Raw genomic sequence first — 22,859 nt, 5'->3', positions numbered from 1 at the left:
TAACAGAATCATAAATTTGAGAAGCGAGTCACAACAAATAAAAAAAAAAACCCGCAGAATATTATTATTACATTTCTGGCATTTATGGTTAGTGCCCTTACGCATTAAAGTACCCGATATATCGACATTTGCAAGTAATTTCCTTCCTTGAAATGGTATTTAGTTCTTCCAACGCGCCCTGGATATATTTGGCAGTATCTTTCTTAATTAACAAAAGTTATTAAATTTCTTCCGCACTTAAAAAAATCTTGTTCTGGGAAAAATATCAAACTTTCAATAAAATCAAATAGCAAAGAGACATCATTTCATTTATATACGACCTCTACCAATATTTTCAAAGTCACAAAGCACATACAAATGCTGTTTTTATAGATCGAGAAAATATCATTTATAAGGATACAGAGGTGAAGATATTGACTGTTCACTGATTTATGTTCGAAATTTAATTTGTTCTCGAAATATGACAGGATAAAGAAGTTAATTTCTTTTCTTTTTTTCATGATTTTCATGCCTTATGACGAAATTCGCTTGACATTTACGTGTACTTATGAGACTTTTCAACACTAGGTTGTGTCAGTAGGACGAATAAAACGATCATATGCAGCACCTGGTTATGTTGAAAAATTAATGTTGTTAAAAAATAAAAACAGTAGAAAAACAGTATTTTTTTCAAAGTCAACGTAAAAATATTTAAATTTCCCTAAAGCTAATTAAGTTTCTTTGCTTGTGCAACGCCTTTTCCGACAACTGGACCGCCTTGATTCAGTAGTAGAGCTGGCCAAACCACATAGTTAATTATACTCCCACGTTGAGTGTACTCTTTGTACGCTTCCTTTTGAAAGTTTTCACCTGGTTTACACTCTGCCAAGATCATTGGTGGTGACTGCACAACCATCATCCATCCAAGAAATATACATTTTTTGATGAAAGGTTTTAACGCATAAATACATTTTGCATTCCAGCTTGCAGACATGTATGCCTGAAAATATATCGTTTTATTTTGTTAACTTACTCCAATTCTCCAAACTCGTCACATCGGAAATTGCTAAAAGAATCAAACGGATCCATTCAAGATTCTAGTATGTTGCTACCAGGATAATGTACAATATGATATTAATATAGCTCTCTTCACAATTAACCTCACCCCAAAACCACCAATATAAATATTCATAGTCCAGCTTTAATTCCCTGTTTAATGATAAATATATTCAATGAAAATTTTAACGTGTTACTACTGGTGGTTATTGAATAACAAAATACTGCATTTTCTGTATTCTGGCAAGTGTGTGATATGATAGCGTAACCAATTACGCAGTTTCAGATCGAAGAGTTGAGATTCCAAACATACCAATTTTAACTGTAAAAAGCAAATATTTGAAGTAGCTAAATGTCTTCAACAGGAAGAAACAAACTCCTTATATAAATATAAATTTGGTTGTTTGGAATACAAATACTTAAAAACATGCAATAACGAATTAACTAACATTTCATTTCACAACTGAGTTGTCAATAACGTTTCAATAACTTGATGTAAAAGAAAGGAATGAAAGGAAATAATTCGATAACAATTTAAATTGCTATTGTAATTGTTTCCACTGTTACAAAATTTAGATAGAGTTAGAACTAAGATCAAGGTGGCCTCGGCATAAGATGCATAATCAGATTTGAGGTGCTATGTGCTTCCGGGTAATCTACCCTTACCTTTTGTCCTTTTTTAAATAAATGTAAATTTACAGTTACCTTTCCAAATGTTAATACTTACGTGTGGCGCGGGTATATTGTAGTTTTTGTAATTGTACAAACCTTTTCTACAATTGGAACCATCGATTCAGCAACTTCTTTCCTAAATTTCTTCAAACTGGTCTACTACGGCAACTTCCGATTTATCAGTCTATGATTAAAAATACATTTTTGCATTGCGATGTTATATGTGTTCCCAATATTTGTCTATATTTGCATTTGTCTGTGTATTTTGTGAACATAATGTATATTTATGACGTATCAATTCATACATACACCGCTCTATGGCTTTGGTGTGCAGAGTGCGTATTTGAAAAATGACCGTCTCTGTTTGATTTGTTTTTTACGAACCAATATTTGGTATTTGGTATTTCTTCTTTTAGATATATAAATATATAGGTACCTTTAAAATAGTTTGATCATGATTTAGTCCTTGATATCCTTTAATATTTGGCTTCCATTTGTCCTGTAAAGCTATAGTTCCAAGATCATCAGTAAACGACGATCGGCGAATTAATTTACCCCATTGCTCGGACTGAAAATAAACTCATATCGCAATAATATAGTGGAAATAATAAATTTAGAAGAAACCAGGGAAGTGCACCGATACTGAACTGATATGCCTATAACATTTTTATCTAACATAATTTTACTTAAGAAGCTGATTTTTTTTAATTTTCAAGCAGATTTTCGATCTGTTAAATCATTTAAGCCAAATTTTTTAATATTTCACACACTTCTTTGCAACAGCAAATCCAATCATTCTACCGACATCCGGGAAGTGTGTACAATAACAATGATAAACATTGTCTTCATTGTAAAAAAATGTCAAGCTGACTAAGCTGTGATAGCTTTAATGCTTTATATATGTCATCTAAACTTTGTAAGTTACAGTGGCAGATAAGGAATATTTTACTTACAAGGTTCTTTGGCATTGTTAAATGGCTCATGTCTTTCTGTAATTACATAAAATATTTGCTAAGATGCTATTAAGTTAAACAAAAGTTGAAACATCTACTATTCTAAAATCAGAATGAAGAACCACATTAAAAGGACAAAACGCAAACAGTATAACAATGACTTTTTTCATCGTATATGTTTCTGTTATTTCTAAATATATATTGTCTGTCTTTTTCTTACATATATAGCTTGTACTATAAAACAGTTACCTTCTGCTCCGTTGCCTTGTATTCTTCAAATAAAATGTTAACAGCTTCCTCTGTTTTCTTTAGAAGTGACTCCGCCTTTTTGCTACAGAACTGAAAAACGTTCTGGAATCAAAAAGAAAAAATAATAATAATAGAACAAGAAAGAAAGTATTAATATAAATTGCTATATAAAACATTTTACGACTGGTTTAATATAAAGTGGGGTTCTGATTTAGTAAATGAGCTACTGTAGGCGTACATTTATTAGCGCGGCAGAAAATTAAGCGCAAACGCAATTTTTGGTGAACTGTCTAATTAATGCGTGGACGTGAATTAGCGCTAATTTCTAATCTTAGCGCTGTCCGAGATGAGGCTCTCGGAGATTTACGGAGATTCACGAAGATTTTCGGATATAAACATAACCGTCGGCAAACTACAAGCTTAAATCTTTTATTTTGCATGATCATATATTTAAAATAATAATATGAACAATAAACAGGAATATCATACGAACCTTAAAATATTAGCAAGCAGTGTAACTCTTGCAAACTCTCAACAGTATTTATTTGCAAAAGTTCGAAGAAAACATCATCAAATGAAAATGTACATGAAAATGCTTGGACAAATTAATGCGCGGACATGAATTAGCGCACGTGCAATAGCGCTAAAAGCGCTGTTATTAGTACACCGCTAAAATAAGTAAGCCTACAGTAGTTGGCTGACTGGATTAAAATTAGAAACTGCATCTAAATAGCAGTTCATTACCTGAAGCTGAGATGAACTATTACGTTATAATCTTTTCTGCATATTTCATGTTTTAAAGCAAGCTATAAAGCGTTGAGTTTATTAACTAATAGACACACCAGAAGTGTCAAACGCAAGGTCTCAATGGCATCTTGGTCACTATACCCCGCATTGTTTAATGCTTCGAAGGCATCTGTCCATTCGTTGTCGTATATTTCGCTGTACATCTCACCGATCTTTATTGGTCTGTTACGATCACTTAGATCTGTTATAGATGGATTGTCTCGCACAAGCCTATCCCCAGCAATTTTACTGAGCCTTGGGGATATAAGAAACAAATAAATGGTGAAAGCAAATTGCTGTGTAATTTCATTACAATAGTTGCGCAATAAAGTTCAACAATACTGCTTAATTGCTTAATTCCTCTACATTATTATCTGAGGCTTAGCCTCTACTTTAAGCATTTGGCTTATTATAAAATAGTTTAATAATGCTGCATTAAACCACACGATGTTTTATAACATTTGAATTTAGAAATTATAGTTGATCCTGATAATAGTTACTATTTCGCCACACTGTGAAAACTTTGTCCTAATTTATTGTGTTATTTCATCATCTACAAGCATGCATCTATACATTAATTATCTAAATAATGGTTATATTACCATAGATGCTTACTTATCACAGTCGCCGTATGCTCTAGGTAGTAACCCAGTGTTGACTCAACACAGTTGCTTTATAGTTTAGGTAGTAACCAAGTGATGTTAGTGTTTGACCCAGTGGTATAAGTGTTGGTGGTGGTTTTGCCACTGACCGTTCCAAGGCGGTGCCCCACTGTGTTCCTGTATTTGTTTGTTTTGTCCTTCTGTGTGTGTGTGTGTGTGTGCGTGCGTGCGTGCGTGCGTGCGTGTGTTGTTCGTCTGTGCCTTTGGGGAAGCTGCGTTTTTGGGACGTGGCTTTCCCTGTTGGATATTTTTCCTTGTTTTTTTTTATTATTAAGGGTTGATCACAGTTATTGTATATTTTAAGTAGAGACAATTGCTGTATATTTATAGTTTTGTCCCAGCGTTCTCAGTTGCAGTGTTGGACCTAGTGTTGTTATATGTTCTGGTTCACCAACATTATAGTCCGTTTGCTATAACAGAGTTACGCTTAAGTCGATGTTGTAGGACGCGAGAGGCGTTGCATATTTCATTACAATCTTGCAAAGAGACACGAATAAATTTGGTAATAATATACTAGTAGTAACCTCTTTATATTGTTGGTCCTTTGGAGTCCACTCGATGTTCATTGGTTAGAGAGTTACGCTTAAGCTAATGCTAGGGATGTTGAACTTGCCAATACCTCTTATGAACATACTTAATCAAGCTGAGTCTGCTATTATTATACTTGATTGTATTGACCTTTTTACAGATTTTATTAACTATCACGACATAAATTTTTAAATGATGTGCGGCGGCTGTAATAAAGTGTCCCCGTACTTGGATTTGGTGTTGTTACATTTTCTGGTCCTTTCGGGTACTTGGATTCAGTGTTGTTATATTTTATGATCCTTTTTGAATCATGGATCACTGGTAATAGAGTTCCAATTCAGCTGCTGCTAGAGGGCGTTAGGTGTGTTGCACAATCAAATCTGAGTGTGCTATTATTATGGTTGGTTGCATTCTTTGCTTCAAAAAAGATCTTCTAACATATTTTATTATTTGCTATTATTTTGCTTTGTTGCGTTCTATGCTTCTAATGATCTTCTTAACGAGTTTCTTAAACGGGCCAGTACTAATCATTTTAATAGTTCTACAAATAGCCTCAAATGAGAAAAAAATGACCATGATAAGATAATATCTATATACTGTGTTTTGTTTGTTTTGGGTTTAACGCCATTTTTCAACAGTATTTCATTCATGTAACGGCGGGCAGTTAACCTAACCAGTGTTCTTGGATTCTGTACAAGTAGAAACCTGTTCTCCGCAAGTAATTTGCACATGAATCAGAGGTGAAGGACTAATAATTTCAGACACAATGTCGTTTATGAACAGTACGGAGAACATACGCCCTGCCCGAGGATCGAACTCACGACCCCGCGATCCGTAGACCAACGTTCTACCTACTGAGCTAAGAGGGCGGGCTCTATATATAGTGAAACGAATTTTTAAAATGATGATAAATGGTTAAGTCGTTTTTTATATGAAGTGCAAAAATGTTTTATGGATATAATATTTTGATACAGAGTATACTGATTGCATGTATCACATATTTCTGTTATTTCACACAGAGAGTGAATTAGTGTTCTCGATTTTTGAATAGATATTCCTATTAAACAATGAAAAAGATAAATGCTGAAGTTGAACTTTGTGTCATACAACCAAGAACAAAGTCCCAAAGGCATGTTTAAAGAACACTTATATCAATATGGTTTTAACAATGAATACTGGTTTCATGAGTTTGAAAACCCTATAGCAGTATACCCCAGACAGCATTCTATACCGGCCCGATATCAAACCGACGTCTTTGTCTATAACGGCTCGATATCGGCTTCAATTTTGGCTGCAAATAGGAATGATGTCGGCCAGACGTCGGCAGACGATATCGGGCCAACATCATAATGACATCGGTCAGACATTGGCAAACGATATTTGGCTAACATCAAAATGATATCGGCCCGATATTGGCAGATCATATCGTTGTCGGGAAATAATGTGACTCGCAATGCTTCATCAAAGTTTTCTTCAAATATACACTTTATAAATTCTTAGAGTAATTTACTTGAGAATAGATGTGTCTCGCATCATGTGTATGATGGTTATTTGATTTTATTGATATAATATTATTCACAACTATATACTACATGTTTTATACAGTTACGTAAGTTTTCTGTATATTCTTAACACTATTAAAATTGTTCAGTTAGAATTTTAAACATATTTATATTTTCATCTTTTGTAAATATAAATATTTCTATGGCGGCATTCTACATAAAATAAAAATGCATTTTAATTATAACCTCCCTTTATTACATATAAATTTTTGATAAATACCGTCTACAAATTTTGTTTGGAACCTAGTTTGATTAATTCTGGCATACATCATATTTGCTTAATAAATTAGCACACATAAACAATTAGATTACTTTTTCACGTTTATCAATAATATTTTGAAAAATATAGCTATATCAGAGAATCCAATATCGGCCCGATGTCAATCCGACTTACGAAATAGTTACACTGATTGATGTCGATCTACCGATTTCAATATTTTGCGGCAGTTCAACGGTCCGATCTCGGCGATATATGATCATTTTGTGTCGATTCGCCGTAAAACCTAACTCACTCACTGACAACGGCCCGACGTCGGCCCTACATCGGCACATTTTGCCGACATTCCGACATTATACCTATATCGCTCCGATATAGTCATGCTGGCTGGGACATCTTCTATGTACATATAGACAACGTGAACATAACAATAAATAATGACACATACTAATAGTTGAGCACCACCTCAACAGTCAGTTGCAAAAGAACAACCAGGGAATTTGAAAAGGTACAAGGGTGCACTAATCTCACTCTAAATCACCCCATGATAAAAAAATACCTGGCAGTGTAATTAAAAGGTATCCCCGCCAGGTGAATCCATGACAGACGACATTTTGCATAACTCAAAACAAATTCTCTCAAGAACAATAAATGCATTTACTCTTTACTCTATGCCTTTGCATAGGCAGAAAGCAGAGCTATCAATGGAAGCACTACTAAGGACCCGACAAAACGAGCATGGTGTGCCTAATAGTAGTATTTCCACGTTTCTGTTAGTCTATTTATTATAATAAAAAGAAATCCAAATTTGTAAACAAAATCGCCATAAAAATCCGGTTTTGATATACACTGTTGCAAAAGTGTCTTTAGAAAACTGTTACATTTTATGAGTCGGTAGTACGATAAAATTTAGCAAATTATTTACGGGATTTACATTAAGCAGTTTTATTAAGACTTTTTAGGGCTTTAATTAGATCTAAGCTAGATTACGGTTGTATTATTTATGGTTCAGCAATAAAATCTTTTTTACAAATGTTAGATACCATCCATAATCAAGGTCTTCGTATTACTCTTGGTGCATTCCGAACATTGTCAGTTGAAAGTTTATATGCTGAAGCAACCCTCTCTTTACACACGCCGAGAAAAACTTTCATTGCAATATGCTTTAAGAGTGGCTGCAAACAAATCCAATCCTGCTCATGAAATTATTTTTAAACCAAAGTACTCCAAATTACTCCGATTCATATGACGAAAAACCAAAACAAATCAAACCGTTTGGATTTCACATATTAAAATCTTCTATGAAAAAAACTGACTTTGAATTCGATGGTATTAGAGAAAATTCAATTCCAGATACACCACCATGGACCCTTCATACCCCTGCAGTTGCTTTCGATTTGGAAACTGCCTTTAAAAGTCTGAAACAAACCCTGAAATATTCAAGTCCAAATATCATGAAATCAAATCAATTTTTGCAATTTACACAGACGGTTCAAAAGATGAATCAAGGAAGGCTGTGCTGCTGTCAGCCTCCTTCATCAATCAAAATTACGTTTGTCAAATAATGCAACAATATTTTCAGCCGAGGCCAAAGCTATTGATTTAGCTCTGAATTTTATATAAAAAATAGTGAAGAAAATTTTATTGTCTTTTCCGACTCGCTTTCTGTTTTACAGTCAATTCATAACCGAAATATGGAAAATCCATTTATTCAAAATATTCTTCTCAGGTTTCATGAACTATCTTTAAAAAAGTCTATCATATTTTGTTGGATTCCCAGTCATGTTGGAATTCATGGAAACGAGGATGCTGATATTGCAGCAAAGAAATCCCTTTTATTATCACTATCTAATTTGAAATTACCACATACCGATTTTAGGCCCAATATAAACAAATACATTTTATCAAAATTGCAATCGTCATGGAACAATGCTTCATTCAATAAGCTTCATGATATTAAACCTGGCACCAAGGGAACAGATCAGTTCGCAGGGAGGAAGTTGTTCTGTCTCGCTGTCGAATAGGTTATACCCGTTTGACTCATTCTTATCTATTGAATAAAGAAGATCAAAACAAAGACAAATATAAAACAGGGAATGTCACGTACCAAAATCGCAGCCGTATGTGTACCATGTCAAACACCACTAACTATTAAACATATTCTAATCGACTGTGTGGACTTTGCTACACAACGCAGTACATATTATGACGTTCAATCCTTGAAAGAGTTATTTGAAAACGTTTCAGTCGGAAATATTTTATCGTTTTTAAAGCAGATAGGAATATATCAAAAAATCTAACATTTCACATTTTTATTTACATCTTGCAATATTATTATGTCTGCAGCTGATATTTTAACACACACTCATACATTTTTACATGGATGTTTTTAGATATGCTTTACATTATTCATAGTGTTCTTTACATTTTTACATGGATGTTTTTAGGTATGCTTTACATTTTTACATCAATGTTTATGCTTTACAGTTGGCGTTTGCAATATGACTTCTTCTCGGCGATATATGACCATTTTGTGTCGGTTCGAGGTAAAACCCAACTCACTCACTCACATTCATTGAAGCTCTCAAAATTACTTCTTGGCCAAGTTGCTAAAGTGGCTGACTTCAAATCACTTACCTGTCATCGTTGTGGGTTCGAATCCCGGCTTAGGATGTATAATTGTAGAATTTTGACATGTGGGGAAACCATCCAGCTCGCGAACTGAAGTTCCGTAGTTCTACCAAAGTACATGTCGGAGTTTTTGAAAAATGGCCGAAGCGGCTACTGGGGTCTTCCATCACCATTAAAGCTAGAAAGTTGGTATATGTACTATTACTGTGTTGTGACGTTGAGCCTACAAAAATACATCAGTATTACTACATACACTAGCAAACCGATTTATTCAGAAATATCTATTACCTCATATTTAAAGCAGCTTTTTCCGTCTTTACTTCTTCCAGATGCTGTTTCATATTTTCTCTGGCTGCCCTTTCTTTTTCAAGATCTCGTTTGTAGATACTCAGCTCTTGTTGCAATTCTGTTATTATGTCCTATTTAAGAATATCGACAATGTATACAAACAAAACTTACAACTAAGACAAAAAGCACTTGAAATATTGACCTTGATATTTTCTTTTCCGAAATAGTGTTGATAAGAAAACCCCATTCTCGGTTCGAGATATAAACCTAGGTATAGTTTAGTTTTTTGACGAAGCCGTAACCTCGTTTGAGATTTCCTTAATCACACTCTTAATTATTAATAACCTTGACGTTAAAAACATAACCCAATATATTTGACATCTGCCAAATACATGATTCTTTCGATGAATAGTAAGAAATGTGTCATATAGAATTGTTATTAGTAATCGTAATCAAATACGTGTTGCAAAATAATCGACGGTAATCAGATGCCATTTCCGATTACTTGTTATCGTAATAGAGTTGATTACAGACATAAAACTTGGTGTAATTTTTAAAAGCATGTTCGATTACATTACTCGAGATTATATTAATATTTAGATGTTTAAAAATCTTAGAATTAAGTTTGATCAAGAATAAGTATATTAAACTGAAAAAGGCCAAATTTTCCAGTCATTAACTTATATAAGGACACGTATTACTTGAAAACAAAATAAACCCAATCATCTTTGTCTTTGTTAATTATGTTAATAGTACTTTGAAGTATAATTACTGAGCATTATTAATTTCAGATGTCTGCTGCTATTCTTATACTGTTATTGATCTGCTTGTTAAATCTTTCAGATCATAATGAAAATGTTTGTACCTTATTTATATAATTATGCTTCCAATTATTTCATTCGCAGTTTTTTCAAGGTGTCCTAACATTTTCAACAAAGTTAAGGGGCTAAGGCTTTATATCAGTTATTATATCAGAAGTCCATGAAATGTTATTACATTTGAGACATGCTTATTTAGTCTTGTGGTTTTTTGAAATATTTAGCAGTTCATAAAAGTTTTCAAAACATAACGTGTGAAATGAAAAGTTATTATGTCATGGAAAAGTCATTTCGTATATAAGATTTTTTAAAGAATAGGGACGTTTTATCTTAATTACAGGCAGGAGAATGAGCAAAATTACCAAATCCTTGCAAGACTTAGTAATACAGGCAACACATGCCCCCTGTAGAAAGATGAATGACATAACCTCCAAGAAACCAATCATTAAGGGCAAATCTGGGGCCACTATCTCGAAAACTTATTCGTATTGTAAGTTAAGGTATGGTTTACGATAAACTTAAGGTAAGACTAATACCCACTTCACATCTACGATTTTTCTTACGATTTGTGACGGATTGCACAAAATCGTAAAAGTATTCCGATTCCCCACATTCAAGACCTACTTAAGAGCTGTTCACGATCAAATTGCGATTTATTCCGAGTTATTACGATGCATTTACGATAAAAATTACCGATTTGTTATTTACGAGCTGTTGCGAGTGAATTACGGAATATCATGATTCACCAAAGGCTTTACAAGCACATTACGATTTGTTTAAGAGTTGTTACGAGTAGTTGTGTGTTAGATATGAGTATTTACGAATATCGTGTTTTTGCAATTTAAATTTGCACGAAGGCGGGCGTGCTCTCCTCTTCTCTTCTTGTTGACTACCTTCTTTTTAGGTGGCATTGTTGCAGATATGATTTGACGTATTAACAGCAACTGAAAGGAACTGTTCGATTTGGCAGCTTTTATACCTCTCATAAATCGTAAAGCATACGTACGTATTCGTAAGGTACTCGTAAAGTGCCCGTAACAAATCGTAAACCCCTCGTACCGCATCGTGAAAGAAGTCGTAAGAAATCGTAAACACATCGTATTTAATCGTAAAATAAAGTCTTTACGATACATTTACGAGCGCTTACGAGTGGTTTACGTGTTGTTTACGATACTTACGACTTGTTACGAGCTCTTTACGAGCTATTCACAGATAATTCAAATCGCGGAAGATCGAAAGAAATTTTTGACATGTCAAAAATATTACCTCAACGTTCACGATTGCTTGCGATCGCCTGCGAGAAGTGCCGAGCTATTTACGACTACCGACGAGCTATTTACAATTGCGTGCGACTGCCTACGAGTTGGCAAATCGTAAGGAATCGTAAGAAAAAATCGTTGATGTGAAGGGGGTATAAGGTAACGTTATTCGGGTATTTCCAAACGCCTCTTAACGCCCTCGTAAAGCGCTCGTAACTTAAGGTATTGTTAGTTAGTTACGATATCGTAAGTCATGGATAATCCATTTAATGACGTCATTTTCGAACAACTGTACCTAATAGCCCACTAGCTGTTTATTGCTTAACAACATTGGAAAATATATCCACATTAAGTGAATTTTTACGGTGGTATGTAAAGGATATGCATTTCTTTCGTTTTTTAAGATCAAATTATCTCGAGCGCACGACATATTATCTCGTGCGCACGACATCTTATCTCGTGCGATCGACATCTTATCTCAAGCGTACGACATCTTTTTTAAATTGATCTTTTTTCTATAATATACAAAAAATATCATTTACATACATCGTGAATATAAACCATGAATTATAATACATGTATATATAGTCAGCAACTACAATATGACATTTATCTTCATGAAATAATACATGTAATACAAAGTTATGGAAAAATGAAAAAACAAGTTCAGTTAATATGTATTTATTTATTTGTTGCCGTTGTGCGTGCGTGCATGCGTGCGCGTGTGTATGGATTTATTGGTTGTCGTTGTGTGTGCTGTGTGTTTGTGTGTACGTACGTGGGTGCGTGCTTGTACAAGCGTGCTTGCATATGTGCGCGTGGATATGCGTGTTGTTTGTGTGTATACAATTATTGTTAATGGCTGTGGTGCTGAGGTCGAAGTGAGTGAGACTACCGGTTATAGAATGTAGATGTTTTGAAAAAATGTCTTCAAATTAGGAACTGACCACATTTTCCGTTGTGAACATTTACTTTATTTTTCGTTATAGTTATAAACATTAAACTGATAAAAAATGCACCGAAAATTCAGCGATGACACAAAGTAATAAATTTAAGCCCTTGACAAAATAAAGATTAAGTATGTAGGCTTCGCCCATATATCAAATAATTTCTCTGTTTCCCCATTATTCATGCATCCAATTTTATAACTTTTCTGACAATGTGCGAATTAGTCAAACTGCATTTTGTTGCTATTCTAACATGCAGTAAGCATGATTATGCTTTTTTTGACGATAGGATGATCAATTACATACACTGTTCCCCCAAATGATGTGATAAACTTGTACTTGAGTTTAAGTTTATACTAATTTGTTTTAGCTCGATTGTAATGAAAGCTTAAAGCTTATTGGAACCACTCTCGAGTCCGCTTCCTGGAAAACCCAGTACTGGTGTCATATGAGAAGTCATGGTCGTGACCCCAGTGGGGCTCGAACCCACGTTCCCTGGATTGAGTGGCCGACACCTTATCCACTAGACCACCGCTCCCCTTTTACTTGAGGAAAGTTTAAATAAAATCTGAATAGGCGGGACACTAATTATCTACTCATCCATATATTTTCACTGATGACCTGAATACACAAAAAGGCCCTAATAGAATGTGGATAAGATGTCGTGCGAACGAGATAAGATGTCGTGTGAACGAGATAAGATGTCAAGCGCATGAGATGTCGTGCGCACGAAAAAAGGTGTCGTTCGCACGAGATTATATGTCGTCTGCACAAGATAAGATGTACAGTTCACGTGATAATATATCGAGTGCTCTAGATAAGATGTCAAGATGTCGTGCGCACGAGATAAGATGTCGTGCGCTGAGATAAGAGGTCGTGCTTTCGAGATAAAGATGTCGTGCGCTCGAAATAAGATGTCGTGCGCTCGAGATAATATGCATTAGTATTCCTGGATTCTTCACAGATACTCCCCCCCCCCCCACCCCCACCCAAATAATGCAGAGGAGGAAAATGAATGAACTTAGATGTATTGTACCATAGCCATTAACAATAATTGTATAAACACAAACAACACGCATATGCACGTGCACATACGCAAGCACGCATGTGCAAGCACACACCCACGTACGTACACACAAACACACAGCACACACAACGACAACCAATAAATCCATACACACGCGCACGCATGCACGCATGCACGCACGCACAACGGCAACAAATAAATAAACACATATTAATTACACTTGTTTTTTCTTTTTTCCATAACTTTGTATTACATGTATTATTTCATGAAGATAAATGTCATATTGTAGTTGCTGACTATATATACATGTATTATAATTCATGTTTTATATTCACGAGGTATGTAAATGTATACTGTGTTTATTATAGATAAAAGATCAATTAAAAAATGATGTCGTGCGCTTGAGATAAGATGTCGATCGCACGAGATAAGATGTCGTGTGCACGAGATAATATGTCGTGCTCTAGAGATAATTTAATCTTTAAAAAAAAAAAGAAATGCATATCCTTAACATACCACCGTTAAAATTCACTTAATGTGGATATATTTTCCAATGTTGTTAAGCAATAAACAGCTAGTGGGCTATTAGGTACACGCGCAGTTGTTCAAAAATGACGTCATTAAATGGATTATCCATGACTTACGATATCGTAACTAACTGACAATACCTTTTACGAGGGCGTTAAGAGGTGTTTGGAGATAGCCAAATAATGTTACCTTAGTCTTACCTTAGGTTTATCGTAAACCATACCTTAACTTACGATACGATTAGTTTTCGAGATAGTGGCCCCTGGACAGTTTTAAAAATATTATACCTAATTTGGGGAATTATGAAATATACATTACCGTGTTGTTATTTAATCTTCGGAGCAAATGTTCCTTCTCAATCATTACTTCACAGATGTAACTCCTTCCATCATCATCAAATTTTTTCTCTTTTCTCATGGTTCGAATAATGTCAACGGTTGTCGAAAATTCACGATCCAAATATTCTAACAATTCAGATGTCGACACGGAAAAAATGTTGCGATGTTGTTGTTGTTGTAGTTGATGTTGTTGTTGTCTATCCTGCGGTTGTGGATAAAGTTGTTGCTGCTTTTGCTGTGGGTCCTGATTATACGGATGTTGTGTATGATGCTGATATTTTGGTGAATAACCGGGTTGCTTCTCTTTTGAACTATTTGTTTCATAGTCGTCAGGTTCAGATGATTGAAAGCCACCCATTTTACTGGATAAATCTGCACTGGAAAATAAAAATGTTTGTCAGTAGAACTAACTATATAATCTTCATAATACTCAAAAGTTAGCTTTTTAAAGAAAGTTACATCATGCTTTGCATAAATGATTGAGCTGTCCGATTGATTGTGTGTTAAACAAAGGTGTTCTTGCAGACTCGTAACTGGATAGGAGATCCGGAGAAGGATATGATGTTTTTGATAAAAAGCTTTGATAGATTGTGGAATTGGGCGATGCCTCTGTAGAACGTTTGTCTGTTTTCGAAGATTATCAGCCTTCAATACGTTATTCAATCTTGGAATGTTTTGTTGGGATAACGCATGTTTTGTGTTATAATGTCTGCAGAATTCCGACGGACTGGTTGGTACCAAAGTATCCCGAGGGATTCTGAAGATGTTATAACACGAAAATTACATTCGCTAACGCTATACTAGCATAAAACGCAGAGAAAGAATAACGAATGAATTAATACATTATCCCTAAACGCCATAACATTTCTATGAAATGCGTGGGAATATCCAAGTTGCTGTTTCACGTTGACGTCATTTCCATTTGAATTATCCGTCTTGAGGCCGTTATACGTTTACACTCTGCCATGGAACGCGCATATATAAAAAGGTGTTATGACACCACTTGAGCAGTAGAATCTCTCTGTTAACATGTGTTTTCTCTCCTTTTAAAACACCCCCGAAAAATGACAAGAACAGCAGTTTTATGCTAGAATATCTGTTATGTCACTAAATTGGTGAATCTCTCATTACAACAAGGTGTTTTTCTAGTATCGTTTCTATCAAAACTTATTGAGAAAGCTGTTCTTTACAGATTAAACAACATGCATGTAAATCAAAACAGTCTTTTGCCTAAGAACCAGTCTGCATATAGGAAATACCACTCCTGTGAATCTGCGCTACTTTGGTTGGTCGATGATCTTCTAAGTGGTATGGAGAAAAAGGAAGTCACTGCCCTTATTGCGATTGACCCAAGTGCGGCATTTGACACTGTCGACCACGATATTCTTCTAGATGTCCTAAAAACACAGTATGGCGTCTGTGATACAGCTCTTCAATGGGTAGACTACTATTTAATTCTTCGTACTTGTAAGATTATTATCAATAATTATATTCATCAGACCGCCATCTCGAATGCAGTGTGCCCCAGGGCAGTTGCTTTGATCTGTGGCTGTATTTCACCTATGCTGGAACTCTTTTTGATGTCATTCCAAAATCCTTATCAGTCTACGGTTTTTCTGATTATCATATAGCAAATAAAAAGCTTTCGTCCTACATTCATTTTCGTCGAATCACAAGTGATCGAAGACCTTGAAAGGTGCGCAGTTATATCAATGACTGGATGAATAGGAACAAACTGAAAATGAATACTGGCGAAACGGAATTTTTTATGTTTGTTAGCAGATCTCAATTTACAAATTCCATGAACATGGCTTGTGATGATGTCAAACGTGAAATCACAATTAACATCTTGACAGAACCTTGAACTTTAAAGATCATGTAAATCGAAAATGTTATACAGCCATTTTGAATTACCTACGAATAAAGCACATTAAAATATACTTCAGAAAAGAAGCCACTGAAATTTTAGTTTTGTCACTAGTTATTTCACATCTGGATTATTGCAATGTCATGAGGTGCTTAAGATGCAACGTATTAAAAAAAAACAAGGAAGAATATCCAACAGGGAAAGCCACGTTCAAAAAACGCAGCCTCCCCAAAGACACACACGAACAACTCTCGCACACCACACACAAAAATGGACACAAAAGGACAAAACAAACAAATACAGGAACACAGTGGGGCACCGCCTTGGAACGGTCAGTGGCAAAACCACCACTGGGGAGTTTAAACCGGTTTATGGTGCACCTAATCTCACTCTTACCCCCACCATGTTCCAAAGTCACAAGACAGTGTAAATAAAAGTAATCCCCGCCAGGTGAAACCCTAACATATGTAAAGGCAACAGAAGGTATGTAATGTAAAACACAAAGATGCCCTTGTAGATATAACATAAAAACGCAATCCTTAAGAACCTAAAACGCATGTACTCAGTACCTTTGCAGAAGACAGAGCAACAAGGGAAACACTCTTAAGGGCCCGACGAAACCATGTGCGCAAAATGAGTTCACTATACTTTCTTTCATGTATAGCTGTCACATTGGCAGAACACCTCTGTATTTAACAAAATTGTGTACAGAGTACATTCCTAGTAGACAAGGTTTTACATAGTCTGTAAATTCTGAATGCCGTTATGTTGTTCCATACTACAAGTGCAAAACATTCAATGATAGAAGTTTCAGTACTATTGGTCCAAAACTTTGGAATGAACTGCCGTTAGAATTACGCAAAAGTAAATCACTTGACACATTAAAAAAATCTTAAGACACTGTATTTCAGAGATTTCCCGGCATTGTTTTTTGATAACTGTTTATTATGCGAAAACAGGTGGTAGTTCTTAAATTTAAATTTATGTAAAAGGTTTTACATTTAAACATTTATATTTTAAAGGTTTGTTTAATTAAACGCGCTTGTTGGTAAGTCTCCATGGGTAGGCTAGTGTGTAGTATATCATTCTTAAATAGCATATTAATCGGGAGCGGTGAACCTCTATATGCAGCTCGTCTGGGCGTACCATGTGATGCTTAAAGCAATGATATTCGCAGTAGGGTAATATGACCTCAAGGGGATGGGTGCGGTCATGGCAGTTTGTTACAATAAGGCTGTTACTATTATTATTGTCATTATGAATATTGTTATAATGATAATTATTATTATTATGTACAACGCCATGGAATATATCATTGTATAAAAATAGGCGTTTAATCTTTTTTTTTTTTTTTTTTAGTTTCAGTTTCAGTTTTCCAAGGTTTGAATTCTTTAAGAATATGCCCAAAAGGGTTTCTTTGGATTTTTAAAATGCTTTCCATAAGATGAGCTGGCAGTATTGTTCAAGATGCATAGTATTCTTATTTCAAAACGTTATGACCAATTGATATGCAAAACATAGTATTTATGTACAAATACACAGATTTTGTCTGTAACAACGTCTTTTTCTCAACACAACATTACCTCACCTACCAAGCAATGTTGAACTAACTTAGGTTTTCTCGATATTTCGATATGTGGACTTTTTTACTTTGCTTCCAACGAAAGAGAGCAAGGACAAAAATTAATATCAAAGTCGAGATATCGAGATTTGACTATGTTTATAATTCTTCATTTCTAGATATAAATTCTTTTTCACCGCGTTATTTCTGTCATATTCTCTGACCCTTAAATTATTTTCTTAAGGAATTTTTAAAGCCGTGTATTTTTTTTTTACAAGTTTTCGATGGCCGAACAAAAATAAAACTTCCGACTTTTCGATAATTTTTTTAAAAAAAACACTTATGCCGTATGAAGATCCTCCACAAGCATCCAGTCTATGCCATACTGTTGAAAACAACACCAGTTCAAGAAATAATCAAGTGCTGAACGCCACGGCTATCAATAGCTCTGTTTCCTTCCTGCTAACCACCGCGCCGCTGAGTCCAAACTTATTGTAATAAGTTGTTATTGTCCGTTTGTACTCAAAATTCTTAAGGCATATTTCCTCTTTACAAGTTTTGTTCAATACGAAAATATACCATATAAAAATGACGATTTAATATCAAAGTTTCGACCCAGAAAACTACAGGTTATATTTAAAAAATAATAAGTTCCCAAAAGTGGTTTATCATAAAATAACCCGAGTTTTGAGTTCTTATGCGTAAAAATATATCACGAAGGCCGTAGGCCTGAATGATATATTATTTCGTATAAGAACGAAAAACAAGGGTTATTTTACGATAAATCACACTTGGGAACTTGTTATTTCGATTCTAACACGACATAATAGTATCAAAAGTGTAAGAAAAAATAGTAACTACTTTTTACGACCGTGCCACGCACCTGGACCGGGTGACGTCATTGCACGTGAGTGGTTTATCGCAGAATAACCCGAGATAGATTTTGCTCTACATGTATGTAGGTTATTTGCTGGTCGTGTTAGAATTTTTCACAAAGAGTGATCGTGTAGATTTTCAAAACAATAACATTTACAATAAACGAGCTGATTTTAATATCTGAAACATTCTTCAAATATTAAAACCGGAAGTGAAAAAAATATTCAATATCTAATAACTTTTTGGTTTCGAAAGTTACACATGTTAATCTCATTTTGGTAAAGATATTAAAGTAATCCAACATTTGTCAAAATAATGTTTTTATATTAGTATCAAAAGGTAAAATACAACTTTACAATTAAATTATTTCCTTGTTAATTAGAAAATAAATAGAGTATGACCAAAGTAATCACAAAGACCAAATTTATCAAATATTGTATGTTTAAATTTGAAACCTTTTAATCCGTTAAATGTATGATATATATCAGCATAAAACGCTGACACACATTTACAGAGGTTTAAGCTTTCACTTTCAAGTTTGCAGTCCTTAAAAACCACTTGAATTTATGGACACAAAAATCAAGGGGATATAAATATTTTCCCTGTATAAATAGATTAAGATGCTGTATAGTTACTGTACTGGGTAGGTTTTTTTTGCATTTCTTGAAAGTTTAGTTTCAAGTAATTTTTCTAGCAATTTAGTTTTCAATGTTTTTAATAACCTTTTGTTTTGTTATTTAGCAAAATATAGCACAGATAGGCGCCGCCTTTAAACGTTTCATAGCAGAAATTCTACTAGAAAGTCTAATATGTTTACATCGTAACACGAAATTTAAAACGAATTATCTACTAGGGTTAACTCCAGACATTAGTCTGTAACAAAATATATTTAATTTAAAATATCATAAAATGTTCCTTGATAAATGACTTACGAGACTGGCCACCTTTAATGTATTGAAAGCGGAAGTATACATTCATACGAAGTTTATCTTGAATGTTTTTAAATTATCACAAGCACTGTAGAATGTTTATAAAATACAAATCAATTTCAATGCACACATATCAAAAAAAAAATTCTCATGTACTTACCAAAGTCTTTATGAATGATTAACTTCCTTATACAATAGAGTTAATGAGCAAGTCAAGCGTGATGTATCGTTATACTATAGTGAGCGCAACTTGACCCCGATGGTTGACCTTTGTATTATAATACATAATGAGGCACAACCTATTATTGTAAAGGAGTGTACGTAAAACGCTTTGTCTCTGTACATTCACAAATTCAAAATTGACGTTGATTTATCGTGATATATATTTACTGCAGTTGTGTAAGCGCTGGAATTCAAGTACTTGTTTTTGTTAAATTATATAGAGTAATAGGTTCATAGGTTCGAGCCCTTTGAGGGATTTTTTTTAATCTATTTTATCTGTTTCAGCTTTTTTTCTGGTTTTAGTCTTTTGCTATTTCATTTTTATTATATTTTGTGTGTAGTTTTCCTTTTATTTATTTTTCATATTTATTTTTTATTCAAAGGCATTAGTTTAATTATACATGTACACACATAATAATAATAAAATTTCAGTCCGAATCAGAATCAAATATTTAGTTACATTTGAAATAATTTTTTCTGGCTTGTAATTTATAAGGAAAAAGCCATTTTCAAATGACAGTTATGTACGGTAACGCTACTTATATACACAGTATTGTATATGTCAAGGAAATTTTGTTGAAAAAAACCACAAAAACACGAGCTGCACAAGAAAATGGAAATATAAATTTGTGTAAACATAAATTAGTCATTAAGTGTACTGGAAAGTTTGAACTGATCAAATATAAGTATACAAACTTTGATACTGCACTGTGTACAAACTAATTCCATATAAATATACACGGCTACCCTAAGCACCCCTTATTTCTATAGTGAAATAATCGATATGAATAATTAGCCTAATGTCAACCATCGCGGTGAAGTTGCGACTACTATACTAGGTATTTCGCTTTAATGATATACGTAACAAAACAGATAATCCGTCATTTGGCGGCAATAAGTTACTGAAAATACATTTTAGCTCGACTTTTCAAAGAACTAGAATGTGTCTGTAGGACATAGGGTGTGCCCCCACTGGTACATTTGTCATAAATGAGGGTAATCATTCAAATGTTTGCAGTCTTAACGGGATATAGCCTCGACAAACATTTTATGAAAAGGATTCATTATTCTAGGCCATATACTTTTTGAGCTCTGAGCACCACAAACAAAAAAATCCACTATTTTGGCTATTTCAAGGGCCTTCACTCTGTAATAAGCAATAAGATTCTCAAGAAAAATGCCAAGTATGCAAGGTTACATCATGATAAAGACTCAAGCAAGCTTTCATGAATTTACATCAAACACTTTTTGCGCTAGGCACATAATTAGGTGAAAATGTGCATTTTTTTCTATTTCAGGGGCCATGACTTTAAAAATAGGAGGTGGAGCCAGCCCAAAAAAAGAGAAGAGTGCAAGTTTATATCATGATAAAGACTTATGCAATTTTCAACCATCTGTATTAAACACTTCTTGAGCTAGGTGCGTCACAAGGTGAAAATGTGCATTTCTGACTATTTCAGGGGCCATAACTCTGAAAATAGGAGGTGGACCCAAATGAAAAACAAGAGTTGTGAAAGATCATGTCATGATTAAAACTCATGCAAGGTTTAATCAATTTATATGAAATACTTTTTGAGCTAGGCGCGTCACAAGGTGAAAATGTGCATTTTTGACTATTTCAGGGGCCATAACTCAGAAAATAGGAGGCGGACCCAATGAAAAATAGGAGGTGCGCAAGTTCATATCATGATTAAGACTCATGCAAGGTTTCATGAATCTATATCAAATACTTTTTGAGCTATACGTGTCACGATGTGAAAAAGTGCATCTTTGACTATTTCAGGGGCCATAACTCTAAAAATAGGGGGCGGAGACAGGCGAAAAAATAGGAGGTGCGCAAGTTCATATCATGATAAAGACTCATGCAAATTTTCATCAATTTATATCAAATACTTTTCGAGCTAGGCGCGTCACGAACTTCGTACGGACGGACGCACGGAAGCACGGACGGACGCACGCACGGACCAGACCAAATCTATATGCCCACATTATTCATGGGGGGGGGGGGGGGGGGGGGCACAAAAAGTAGAGCTATTGCACTCGCCCCGGTGTCGGCGAAGGCGTCGCCGTTGGTTAAGTTTTTGATAAAGTCAAATATCTCTGTTACAATCAAAGCTTTTGACTTGAAACTTAAAATACTTATTTACCACCAAAGTCTACACCAGGAGAAACAATCCCGAAAACTCTGATTTGAATTATGACAGAATTATTCCCCTTTTTAACTTGGAATTTTTTGTTAAAATCAAATATCTCTGTTACTATTAAAGCTTTTGACTAGAAACTCATAATAGTTATTTACTATCAATATCTACACCAGGAAACACAATTCCCATAACTCTGATTTGAATTTTGACAGATTTATGTCCCTTTTTAACTTTTTTTAGTGGCCAAGCTCTAATTCAGAGTCAATCACTGATAAAAGTCGGGTGCGCGGTCTTACGGACAGCTCTTGTTGAATTTAGCTTTAATAACCTATCAACATTTAAATGTCGAAACATGCAACGTTTTTATTATATCACCCTATTTTTAAAAGTCACGTAAGCTTTTGACTAGAAACTCAAAATAGTTATTTACTATCAATATCTATACCAGGAAACACAATTCCCATAACTATGATTTGAATTTTGACAGAGTTATGTCCCTTTTAAACTTTTTTTAGTGGCCAAGCTCTAATTCAGAGTCAGTCACTGATAAAAGTCGGGTGCGCTGTCTTACGGACAGCTCTTGTTGAATTTAGCTTTAATAACGTATCAAAATTTAACGTTTTTATTATATCACCCTATTTTTAAAAGTCACGTAAATACAGATAAAGCTGTGATTTTTGAAAACAATTTATCAGATAACAAATGTGTTCATTATTGATTTCATGTCAGAAAATGGTTAAAATGACATTAATTTTACATT

At 34.4% G+C, this 22,859-nt stretch overlaps 1 protein-coding gene across 1 annotated transcript; it reads right to left on the bottom strand.

Moving 5' to 3' along the window:
• Positions 1 to 298: 298 nt before the first annotated feature.
• On the bottom strand, positions 299 to 20,044 carry LOC128545988 (uncharacterized). The gene is made up of 8 exons (XM_053544245.1): positions 19,894 to 20,044; positions 14,481 to 14,877; positions 9,584 to 9,714; positions 3,752 to 3,950; positions 2,910 to 3,011; positions 2,661 to 2,696; positions 2,144 to 2,275; positions 299 to 979 (listed from the first exon to the last, which is right to left on the bottom strand). The coding sequence occupies exons 2-8, from the start codon at positions 14,856 to 14,858 to the stop codon at positions 707 to 709; spliced, it is 1,251 nt and encodes a 416-aa protein (XP_053400220.1). The 5' UTR covers positions 14,859 to 14,877; positions 19,894 to 20,044; the 3' UTR covers positions 299 to 706.
• Positions 20,045 to 22,859: the final 2,815 nt, after the last annotated feature.

Source organism: Mercenaria mercenaria, chromosome 5 (genome assembly GCF_021730395.1).
Source record: "Mercenaria mercenaria strain notata chromosome 5, MADL_Memer_1, whole genome shotgun sequence".
Classification (NCBI taxonomy): domain Eukaryota; kingdom Metazoa; phylum Mollusca; class Bivalvia; order Venerida; family Veneridae; genus Mercenaria; species Mercenaria mercenaria.
This window is presented reverse-complemented; position numbering and strand designations above follow the sequence as displayed.